Source organism: Erythrolamprus reginae, chromosome 9 (genome assembly GCF_031021105.1).
Source record: "Erythrolamprus reginae isolate rEryReg1 chromosome 9, rEryReg1.hap1, whole genome shotgun sequence".
Taxonomy (NCBI): Eukaryota; Metazoa; Chordata; class Lepidosauria; order Squamata; family Dipsadidae; genus Erythrolamprus; species Erythrolamprus reginae.
The window spans coordinates 31323134-31335718 of record NC_091958.1 but is presented as its reverse complement, the minus strand read 5'-3'; the positions used below and the strand labels follow the sequence as shown (position 1 = coordinate 31335718).

Below are 12585 nucleotides of genomic sequence, written 5' to 3'. Positions count from 1 at the left end.
CACGCATGCGGAGAGCGATGCATAGGCAACAACAACTGAGAGATTATTATCAAACAAAATGAGGCCACCTGTGGCAGCAGGTGGTGCTGAAACTCATCTGCTTGGGCGAGAGACCACACACTGCCCATGAGCTATGGACCGGCATCCAGGGGCAGACACACGAGTGGTTGCTGCCACTGAACCTGAAGCCAGGAAAGGTGGTGTGCGACAACAGGCGGAACCTTGTGGCAGCCTTGGGCCGAGTGAGGTTGACGCACATCCCTTGTCTGGCGCATATGCTCAACATGGTGGTGCAGCAGTTCCTGGCCAATTATCCAGACATGTTGCCGCTGCTGAATAAAGTGCATGCGGTGTGCACGCACTTTTGCCGTTCCCAACCTCCTGCTGCTCGCCTATCTTCCCTGCAGAGGAACTTTGGCCTTCCCACCCACCGCCTCATCTGCGATTTGCCAACCAGGTGGAATTCCACGCTGCATATGCTTGAAAGGGTGTGTGAGCAGCAGAGGGCAATAGTGGAGTTCCAGCTTCAAAACTCCCGGACAAGTAGAAGTGCAGACCAACAGCACTTTACCACCAATGAGTGGGCCTCCATGAGTGACATTTGTGCTGTGCTGCAGTGCTTCCAGTATGCCACTGATATGGTCAGCGCTGATAATGCCATCGTCAGTGCTACCATCCCCATCCTTTGCCTACTGGATAAAACCCTTCAGGACATGCCAGAGGATGTGGCACAGGAGGAAGCAGAGGAGCAGGAGGACGAGAAGGAGGAGAAGAAAGGCACATTTCCCCAGGCACCAGGGGGGCACAGCCGTGGGTCGCTGAGCCGACAGCAGCCAGGTACTCCGCTGTCCAGCCAGCATAGAATTTTGGTGTGGAGGCGGAGGAGGAGGACTTGCAGCAGGGCGGCCCCCAGTGCAGCTCACGGACAGCAATGGAGCGTGGCTGGAGGGAGTAGAAAGAGGAGGAGGAGAGACCTGTTGCTGAAAACATTGCCTTGACTCAGGGCAACCTGGCTCACATGAGCTACTACATGCTCCAGTGCCTGCGCAATGACCCCAGGGTAGCCCGCATCATGACCTCTGCCAGTTACTGCTGGATCCCCATTATAAGGCCAACATCACCTCCTTGATCCCAGCACTCGAGCGGGAGCACAGATTGCGAGAGTACAAGCGTGCGCTCATGGACGCACTAGTGGCAGAGTTCCCACAGCAATTGGAGTGCCCAGTGGTGGCACGCAGAGTAAGAGGAGGATGCAGTCGCCAACGCAGCAGTGGCACTGACAACACCTCACGGGGAAGAGGAGCATGGACAACATGTGGGAAAACCTATTCCATCATCCCACACATCCACCACCATCAGATGTGATGGCCCATACCAGAAGGTGACACACATGGTGGATGACTACCTGTCCACGCGCCTGATGGTTATTAGCGATGCCTCTACCCCATTCAATTTTTGGGTAGGTAAATTGAATATGTGGCTACAGCTTGCCCTCTATGCCCTGGAAGTGCTGGCCTGCCCTGCGGCAAGTGTCCTGTCCGAGCGTGTGTTCAGCACTGCAGGAGGGGTCAGCACTGACAGAAAGATCTGCCCAGGCATGGGGGATTTGAGACACCTTTCCCCCAGGCTTATTATAATTTATGTTTGGTATGTATGTACTGTTTGGTTTTTAATTATGATAGGGTTTTTAGTTTTTTTTAATATTAGATTTGTGCCAGTATAATATTGTTTTTATCGTTGTTGTGAGCCGCCCCGAGTCTTCGGAGAGGGGCGGCATACAAATCTAATAAATTATTATTATATTAATTATTATTATTATCCACAGATAACGTGGACATATTGACTTTCCTTAAAATGAACCAGGCATGGACCCCACAGGACTTGGCTGTGCCACCACCACCTGAGTGAGTGGTTAGAGCGTTTGCTACCACCACCACCACCACTCCCCCCCCCCCCAAGACAGCTGTAAAATTCATCTTATGTATGTAGATAATCAGGTATATTTTTATGGTAAAAGTTTGGGAATAGTTTGTGTTCGAATAAAGTTTGTGTTCAATAAAATTATTTTTTGCACAGATGTTTTCTGAGAGCCTAAATGCATGTTCCTTCCAAGGTATATCACCTTTTGAAAATCTGAGATATCCAGGTGTATTTTCATTGGAAAATTTGAGTGTGTCCTGAGTTCGAATCCAGTCAATGGCTGTACTGTGCACCTGGCCAGGAAAAAAATTTATCTTTTCGAAAAATGGTTCCAGGGGGCCTAAATGCATGTTCCCTCCCAAAACTGTCACCTGTTGAAAATCTGAGATATCCAGAAAATTCATGGGAGAAATTTTTTTTTACATAAAAGGACGCCACAGCGACACTTGTAACTGGAATGCCATGGGCTGTCCACCTGCCCCATCCCCAGTTGCAGACCTTGGGCTTCCGGATAGCCCAGTGCTTCCAGAGGAGGTGTCCAGGGCATCATTGGGGAAGGATGATGAGACCCAGATCCACGCTCCTGCAGCTTACTGAAATGTTGAGGCTGAGAGGGAGGATAGCGGGGAGGAATGGGTGGAAGAAGATTCTGATGGTGATGACGAGGTGCTAGATCCCACGGGGACCAAAGGCCGGCAGGTGCCTTCTGCATACAGGATTGCTGGAAAAAAGCTAGTGCCTGCTGCACACAGGATTTATTTATTTATTCGGTGTTTATGCCACCCTTCTCCTTAGATTCGGCAGCTTACGACATGTTAGCAATAGCATTTTTTAACAGAGCCAGCATATTGCCCCCACAATCTGGGTCCTCATTTTACCCACCTCATTAGGATGGAAGGCTGAGTCAACGTTGAGCCGGTGATGAGATTTGAACCACTGACCTACAGATCTACAGTCAGCTTCAGTGGCCTGCAGTAAAGCACTCTACCTGCTGCGCCACCCCAGCTCATTGCTGGAAAATGGCAGGTGCCTGCTGCATATAGGATTGTTTGAAAAAAGCTGGTGGTTGCTGTTCACTCCTGCTACTCTGTGTCACCCTCTTCACCCACAGGGCCACTTTCTTTCTCTGCATTTCCTTTTTCTGTCTAATCTAAAGCCTAAAGCTGTTACTACTGGCCACAGTGGCCAGAGACCGATCGCGCCACAAAGTGCATGGATTGCTGGAAAATAGCAGGTGCCTGCTGCATACAGGATTGCTGGAAAATAGCAGGCGCCTGCTGCACACAGGATTGCTGGAAAAAAGTTGGTGGCTGCTGTTCCCTCTTCCTGCTACTCTACGTCCCCATCTTCACCCTCTTGCAAATTTAATTTGGGGTCAACCACAGCGCCACTTTCTTTCTCTGCATTTCCTTTTTCTATCTAAGAAAAAGCCACTAGAGCTCTCTCAATTTAATTTTAATAAATCTTGGCTTCATTTCCAGAAGAGTTTGGGGTTCGGGTTCAGCGAACTCACCTGAACTTCACGGCACAGTTCGGCCGAACTCGCCGAACCCAAACTTCATTGCCCATCACTAGTCACCGGTTTTTGTTTATGAGCCCTCCATCCAGAGTCAGCTGTCGCCGTTCGTTGGATTGCTGAGTTAGCTTTTCCTATTTCTTTGAGTCCCAGAGGCAAACTCTCCTATATGGCTTAGGCTAACTCCTCGGGGAGAGCGCGGATCGCAAAGGCTGGTCTGATTCCATCTGCCCCCACCCTGAGGAACCCAAAGGAGTTACCGCTTTTTGTTTCGGAGCTCTCTGTCCAGAGTTAGCTGTCACCATTCATTTGATTACAGCTTTTTGTTTCTGAGCCCTCTGTCCAGAGTTAGCTGTTGCCGTTCGCTTGATTGTTGAGTTAACTTTTGCTGTTACGTTGAGTCCCAGAGGCAAACTCTCTTATACGGCTTAGGCTAACTCCTCAGGGAGAGGTCGGATTGCAATGTGTGGTCCGATTACCCCCACCCCTGTGGAACCCAAAAGGGTTACCCTTTTTCGTTTCTGAGCCCTCCATCCAGAGTTAGCTGTCGCCATTTGTTTGTTGAGTTAGCTTTCCTGTTTCGTTGAATCCCACAGGCAAACTCTCTTATGGGGCTTGGGTTAACTCCTCAGGGAGTGCTCGGATCGCAAAGGGCGGTCTGATTCCAACTGGCTCCACCCCTGCGGAACCCAAAGAGGTCACCACTTTTCATTTCTGAGCCCTCCATCCAGAGTCAGCTGTCACTGTTCATTTGATTCGTTCATTAGCTCTTCCTGTTACGTTGAATCACAGAGGCAAACTCTCTTATACGACTTGGATTAACTCCTCGGGTAGCAATCAGATCACAAAGGGCATTCCGATTCTAACTGGCCCCACCCCTGTGGAACCCAAAGGGGACACCGCTTTTCATTTCTGAACCCTCCATCCAAAGTTAGCTTTCACCGTTCATTTGATTGCTACGTTAGCTTTTCCTGTTACATTGAATCACAGAGGCAAACTCTCTTATACGACTTGGGTTAACTCCTCGGGGAGCAATCAGATCACAAAGGGCATTCCGATTCTGCTTGGCCCCACCCCTGTGGAACCCAAAGAGGTCACCGCTTTTCATTTCTGAACCCTCCATCCAGTTAGCTTTCACCGTTTGTTTGATTGCTGTGTTAGCTTTTCCTGTTACATTGAATCCCAGAGGCAAACTCTTTTATATGTCTTGGGTTAACTCCTCGGGGTGTGCTCGGATGGCAAAGGGCAGTCCAATTCCAACTGGTCCCAGCCCTGTGGAACCCAAAGGGATCACCGCTTTTCGTTTTGGAGCTCTTTGTGCAGAGTTAGCTGTTGCCATTTGTTTGATTTCTGAGTTAGCTTTTCCTGTTATGTTAAATCCCAGAGGCAAACTCTCTTATTCAGCTTGGGTTAATTCCTATGGGAGCACTCGTATCGCTAAGGGCGGTCCGATTCTGACTGGCCATACTCCTGTGGAACCCAAAGGGGTCACCACTTTTCGTTTCTGAGCCCTCCGTCCAGAGTTATCTGTCGTTAACCCTCTTATATGTCTTGGGTTAACTCCTCGGGGTGCGCTAGGAGCGCAAAGGGTGGTCCAATTCCGACTGGCCATACTCCTGTGGAACCCAAAGGAGTCACCACTTTTCGTTTCTGAGCCCTCCGTCCAGAGTTAGCTGTCGCTAACTCTCTTATATGTCTTGGGTTAACTCCTCGGGGTGCTCTAGGATCGCAAAGGGCGGTCCGATTCCAACTGGCCTCACCCCTGTGGAATCCAAAAGGGGCACCGCTTTTCATTTCTGAGCCCTCTGTCCAGTTAGCTGTCACCATTCGTTTCATTGCTATGGTAGCTTTTCCTGTTACGTTGAATACAAGAGGCAAAATCTCTTATTCGGCTTGGGTTAACTCCTAGAGTAGCGCTCAGATGGCAAAGGGCAGTCCCATTCCGATTGGCCCCAGCCCTGTGGAACCCAAAGGGGTCACCGCTTTTCGTTTTGGAGCTCTTTGTCCTTAGTTATCTGTTGCCATTCGTTTGATGTCTGAGTTAACTTTTCCTGTTACGTTGAGTCCCAGAGGCAAACTCTCTTATTTGGCTTGGTACTCCTTGATACGAGTACTCCTGTGGGAGTACTCGTATCGCAAAGGGCGGTCCATTCCAAATGGCCCAACCCCTGTGGAACTCAAAGGTATTACCGCTTTTTGTTTCTGACCCTCTGTACAGAGTTAGCTGTCCCCATTGGTTTGATTGCTGTGTTAGCTTTTCCTGTTACGTTGAGTCCCAGAAGCAAACTCTCTTATATGTCTTGGGTTAACTCCTCGGGGTGCGCTAGGATCACAAAGGGTGGTCCGATTCTGACGGACCTCATCCCTGTGGAATCCAAAGGGGTCACCACTTTTCGTTTCTGACCCTCTGTCCAGAGTTAGCTGTCGCCGTTCATTTGATTTCCATGGTAACTTTTCTAGTTACGTTGATTTTGACAAAGAAAAAGATTTTCGATTCTAGGCAAATTGGTTTTTCGATTCTGGGCAAAATTCTGGTATTTTCCCCATGCAAAAAAGTTCTTCAAAACATGAAATTGTTCAAAACCACTTTCAATATTATTTTCAGAATCAAACTACAACGGTAAATTCTGTTGTACCATTCGATTTTCATTTTGAGAGAGAAAAAGGTTTTCGATTCTGGGCAAAATTGTGCTATTTTCCCCATGCACCAAAATCATTCTTAGACATGAAATTCGTGGAAACAGGTAGCAATACCATTTTCTTATTCTGAATACCATCTCTAATCAGACTCTAGCCTCAATTTTGATTTTGGGACAAAAAGGTTTTTTCCCTTGGCACCAAAACCATTATTAGACATGAAATTCATTAAACCCAAAATTTGTTGAAAACAGCTATCCATAACATTTATAGAATCAAGTTACCACCCCAAATTTTGTTTTGAGAGAGAACAAAATTCTGGTACTTTCCCTGGGCATTAAAAAAGTTCTTACACATGTAGTCCTTCAAAACATGAAATTGTGTAAAACTATTTTCAGTACTCCTGTGGAACCCAAAGGGATCACCACTTTTTTTCTCTAAGCCCTCCATCAAGAATTAGCTGTCTCCGTCCGTTTGACTGCTGTATTAGCTTTTCCTGTTACCGTGACTCCCAAAACTGTTTTCAATACTATTTCAGAATCACACCGCAACCGTAAATTCTGTACTATCAACCGTTTTTCATTTTGACAGAGAAAAAGGATTTCGATTGTAGGTACAATGGTTTCTTGATTCTGGGCAAAATTCTGCTATTTTCCCTGGGCTCCAAAAACGTTCGTACACATGTAATTCATCAAAACCCAAAATTGTTCCATACAGCTATCAATACCTTTTTTTAGAAGTTCTTACACATGAAGTTCTTCAAAACATACAATTGTTCAAATCAATTTTCAATACTATTTTCAGAATCAGACTACAACCCCAAATTCTGTTCTACCATCAGTTTGTCATTTTGAGGGAGAAAAAGGTTTGCAATTGTGAACAAAATTCTGGTACTATCCCTGGACACAAATACTTCTTAGACAAGATATTATTCAAAACAGTTAGGAATACCATTTTCACAATCAGACTGTAAACCCAAATTGAATGCTACCGTCCGTTGTTCAAAATGGTTTTTCGGTTCTGGGCAAAATTCAGGTGTTTACCCCTTGCACCAAAAAAGTTCTTACACATGAAATTGTTCAAAACATGAAAATGTTCAAAACCATTTTCAATACTATTTCAGAATCACCCCACAACAGCAAATTCTATTCTACCATCAGTTTTTGATTTTGACAAAGAAAAAGATTTTCGATTCTAGGCAAATTGGTTTTTTGATTCTGGGCAAAATTCTGGAATTTTCCCCATGCACCAAAATCGTTCTTAGACATGAAATTCGTGGAAACAGGTAGCAATACCATTTTCTTATTCTGAATACCATCTCTAATCAGACTCTAGCCTCAATTTTGATTTTGGGACAAAAAGGTTTTTCTCCATGGCACCAAAAACATTATTATACATGAAATTCATTAAACCCAAAATTTGTTGAAAACAGCTATCCATAACATTTGTAGAATCAAACTGCCACCCCAAATTTTGTTTTGACAGAGAACAAAATTCTGGTACATTCCCTGGGCATTAAAAAAGTTCTTACACATGTAGTGCTTCAAATCATGAAATTGTGCAAAACTATTTTCAGTACTCCTGTGGAACCCAAAGGGATCACCACTTTTTGTCTCTAAGCCCTCCATCAAGAGTTAGCTGTGTCTGTCCGTTTGACTGCTGCACTAGCTTTTCCTGTTACCGTGAGTCCCAAAACTGTTTTCAATACTATTTCAGAATCACACCGCAACCGTAAATTCTGTTCTATCAACCGTTTTTCATTTTGAGAGAGAAATAGGTTTTCGATTCTAGGTACAATGGTTTCTTGATTCTGGGCAAAATTCTGCTGTTTTCCCCGGGCTCCAAAAACGTTCTTACACATGAAATTCATCAAAACCCAAAATTGTTCCAAACAGGTGTCAATAACTTTTTAAAAAGTTCTTACACATTAAATTCTTCAAAACATGCAATTGTTCAAACCTATTTTCAATATTATTTTCAGAGTCAGACTACAACCCCAAATTCTGTTGTACCATCAGTTTGTCCTTTTGAGAGAGAAAAAGGTTTTCAATTGTGAACAAAATTCTGGTACTTTCCCTGGACACAAATACTTCTTAGACAAGATATTATTCAAAACAGGAATACCATTTTCACAATCAGACTGTAAACCCAAATTGAATGCTACCGTCTGTTGTTCAAAATGGTTTTTCGGTTCTGGGCAAAATTCAGGTGTTTAGCTCTTGCACCAAAAAAGTTCTTACACATGAAATTGTTCAAAACATGAAATTGTTCCAAACCATTTTCAATACTATTTCAGAATCACCCCACAACAGCAAATTCTATTCTACCATCAGTTTTTGATTTTGACAAAGAACATTTTCGATTCTAGGCAAATTGGTTTTTCGATTCTGGGCAAAATTCTGGTATTTTCCCCATGCACCAAAATCGTTCTTAGACATGAAATTCGTGGAAACAGGTAGCAATACCATTTTCTTATTCTGAATACCATCTCTAATCAGACTCTAGCCTCAATTTTGATTTTGGGACAAAAAGGTTTTTCTCCATGGCACCAAAAACATTATTATACATGAAATTCATTAAACCCAAAATTTGTTGAAAACAGCTATCCATAACATTTGTAGAATCAAACTACCACCCCAAATTTTGTTTTGAAAGGGAACAAAATTCTGGTACTTTCCCTGGGCGTTAAAAAAGTTCTTACACATGTAGTGCTTGAAAACATGAAATTGTGCAAAACTATTTTCAGTACTCCTATGGAACCCAAAGGGATCACCACTTTTTGTCTCTAAGCCCTCCATCAAGAGTTAGCTGTGTCCGTCTGTTTGACTGCTGTATTAGCTTTTCCTGTTACTGTGAGTCCCAAAACTGTTTTCAATACTATTTCAGAATCACACCGCAACCGTAAATTCTGTGCTATCAACCGTTTTTCATGAAATTCATCAAAACCCAAAATTGTTCCAAATAGCTATCAATACCTTTTTTAAGAAGTTCTTACACATGAAGTTCTTCAAAACATGCAATCGTTCAAATCAATTTTTAATACTATTTTCAGAATCAGACTACAACCCCAAATTCTGTTCTACCATCAGTTTGTCATTTTGAGGGAGAAAAAGGTTTTCAATTGTGAACAAAATTCTGGTACTTTCCCTGGACACAAATACTTCTCAGACAAGATATTATTCAAAACAGTTAGGAATACCATTTTCACAAAGACTGTAAACCCAAATTGAATGCTACCGTCCGTTGTTCAAAATGGTTTTTCGGTTCTGGGCAAAATTCAGGTATTTAGCCCTTGCACCAAAAAAGTTCTTACACATGAAATTGTTCAAATCCATTTTCAATAATAGTTCAGAATCACCCCACAACAGCAAATTCTATTCTACCATCAGTTTTTGATTTTGACAAAGAAAAAGATTTTCGATTCTAGGCAAATTGGTTTTTCGATTCTGGGCAAAATTCTGGAATTTTCCCCATGCAAAAAAGTTCTTCAAAACATGAAATTGTTCAAAACCACTTTCAATATTATTTTCAGAATCAAACTACAACGGTAAATTCTGTTGTACCATTCGATTTTCATTTTGAGAGAGAAAAAGGTTTTCGATTCTCGGCAAAATTGTGCTATTTTCTCCATGCACCAAAATCGTTCTTAGACATGAAATTCGTGGAAACAGGTAGTAATACCATTTTCTTATTCTGAATACCATCTGTAATCAATTTTGATTTTGGGACGAAAAGGTTTTTTCCATGGCACCAAAAACATTATTAGACATGAAATTCATTAAACCCAAAATTTGTTGGAAACAGCTATCCATAACATTTGTAGAATCAAACTACCACCCCAAATTTTGTTTTGACAGAGAACAAAATTCTGGTACTTTCCCTGGGCATTAAAAAAGTTCTTACACATGTAGTGCTTGAAAACATGAAATTGTGCAAAACTATTTTCAGTACTCCTGTGGAACCCAAAGGGATCACCACGTTTTGTCTCTAAGCCCTCCATCAAGAGTTAGCTGTGTCCGTCCGTTTGACTGCTGTATTAGCTTTTCCTGTTACCGTGAGTCCCAAAACTGTTTTCAATACTATTTCAGAATCACACCGCAACCGTAAATTCTGTTCTATCAACCGTTTTTCATTTTGACAGAGAAAAAGGTTTTCGATTGCAGGTACAATGGTTTCTTGATTCTGGGCAAAATTCTGCTATTTTCCCTGGGCTCCAAAAACGTTCGTACACATGAAATTCATCAAAACCCAAAATTGTTCCAAACAGCTATCAATACCTTTTTTTAGAAGTTCCTACACATGAAGTTCTTCAAAACATGCAATTGTTCAAATCAATTTTCAATACTATTTTCAGAATCAGACTACAACCCCAAATTCTGTTCTACCATCAGTTTGTCATTTTGAGGGAGAAAAAGGTTTTCAATTTTGAACAAAATTCTGGTACTTTCCCTGGACACAAATACTTCTTAGACAAGATATTCAAAACAGTTAGGAATACCATTTTCACAATCAGACTGTAAACCCAAATTGAATGCTACCGTCCGTTGTTCAAAATGGTTTTTCGGTTCTCGGGAAAATTCAGGTATTTAGCCCTTGCACCAAAAAAGTTCTTACACATGAAATTGTTCAAAAACATGAAATTGTTTTTCAATACTAGTTCAGAATCACCCCACAACAGCAAATTCTATTCTACCATCAGTTTTTGATTTTGACAAAGAAAAAGATTTTCGATTCTAGGCAAATTGGTTTTTCGATTCTGGGCAAAATTCTGGTATTTTCCCCATGCAAAAAAGTTCTTCAAAACATGAAATTGTTCAAAACCACTTTCAATATTATTTTCAGAATCAAACTACAACGGTAAATTCTGTTGTACCATTCGATTTTCATTTTGAGAGAAAAAAAGGTTTTCGATTCTCGGCAAAATTGTGCTATTTTCTCCATGCACCAAAATCGTTCTTAGACATGAAATTCGTGGAAACGGGTAGCAACACCATTTTCCTATTCTGAATACCATCTCTACTCAGACTCTAGCCTCAATTTTGATTTTGGGACGAAAAGGTTTTTTCCCATGGCACCAAAAACATTATTAGACATGAAATTCATTAAACCCAAAATTTGTTGAAAACAGCTATCCATAACATTTGTAGAATCAAACTACCACCCCAAATTTTGTTTTGACAGAGAACAAAATTCTGGTACTTTCCCTGGGAATTAAAAAAGTTCTTACACATGTAGTGCTTCAAAACATGAAATTGTGCAAAACTATTTTCAGTACTCCTGTGGAACCCAAAGGGATCACCACTTTTTTTCTCTAAGCCCTCCATCAAGAGTTAGCTGTTTCCGTCCGTTTGACTGCTGCACTAGCTTTTCCTGTTACCGTGAGTCCCAAAACTGTTTTCAATACTATTTCAGAATCACACCGCAACCCCAAATTCTGTTCTACCATCAGTTTGTCATTTTGAGGGAGAAAAAGGTTTTCAATTTTGAACAAAATTCTGGTACTTTCCCTGGACACAAATACTTCTTAGACAAGATATTATTCAAAACAGTTAGGAATACCATTTTCACAATCAGACTGTAAACCCAAATTGAATGCTACCGTCCGTTGTTCATAATGGTTTTTCGGTTCTGGGCAAAATTCAGGTATTTAGCCCTTGCACCAAAAATGTTCTTACACATGAAATTGTTCAAAACATGAAATTGTTCAAAACCATTTTCAATACTATTTCAGAATCACCCCACAACAGCAAATTCTATTCTACCATCAGTTTTTGATTTTGACAGAGATAAAGATTTTCGATTCTAGGGAAATTGGTTTTTCGATTCTGGGCAAAATTCTGATATTTTCCCCATGCACTAAAAAAGTTCTTCAAAACATGAAATTGTTCAAAACCACTTTCAATGTTATTTTCAGAATCAAACTGCAACGGTAAATTCTGTTGTACCAAAGGTTTTCGATTCTGGGCAAAATTGTGCTATTTTCCCCATGCACCAAAATCTTCTTAGACATGAAATTCGAGGAAACAGGTAGCAATACCATTTTCTTATTCTGAATACCATCTCTAATAAGACTCTAGCCTCAATTTTGATTTTGGGACGAAAAGGTTTTTTCCCATGGCACCAGAACGTTATTAGACATGAAATTCGTTAAACCCAAAATTTGTAGAATCAAACTACCAACCCCAAATTTTGTTTTGAGAGAGAACAAAATTCTGCTACTTTCGCTGGGCATTAAAAAAGTTCTTACACATGTAGTGCTTCAAAACATGAAATTGTGCAAAACTGTTTTCAATACTCCTGTGGAACCCAAAGGGGTCACCAGAAATACTAGAATTTTGCACAGAATCAAAAAAACAATTTGCCTAGATTGGAAAAACTTTTTCTCTCTCAAAATAAAAATCGGATGGTATAAAATAATTTGCTGTTGTAGTCTGATTCTGAAAATAGTATTGTACATGGTTTTGAACAATTTCATGTTTTGAAGAACTTCATGTAAGAACTTCTAAAAATGG

At 41.7% G+C, this 12585-nt stretch overlaps 1 protein-coding gene across 2 annotated transcripts in view; it reads left to right on the top strand.

The window, feature by feature from the left end:
• Positions 1-2075, top strand: part of RHOT2 (ras homolog family member T2) — a 194727-nt gene extending 192652 nt beyond the window's left edge. For both annotated transcript variants that reach the window (XM_070760778.1, XM_070760773.1), the window contains one exon: positions 1826-2075. In XM_070760778.1, coding sequence (XP_070616879.1) covers positions 1826-1829 — 4 coding nt within the window. In that variant the 3' untranslated portion in view covers positions 1830-2075. The remainder of the gene's footprint in view (positions 1-1825) is intronic.
• The last annotated feature ends 10510 nt before the right edge of the window (positions 2076-12585 follow it).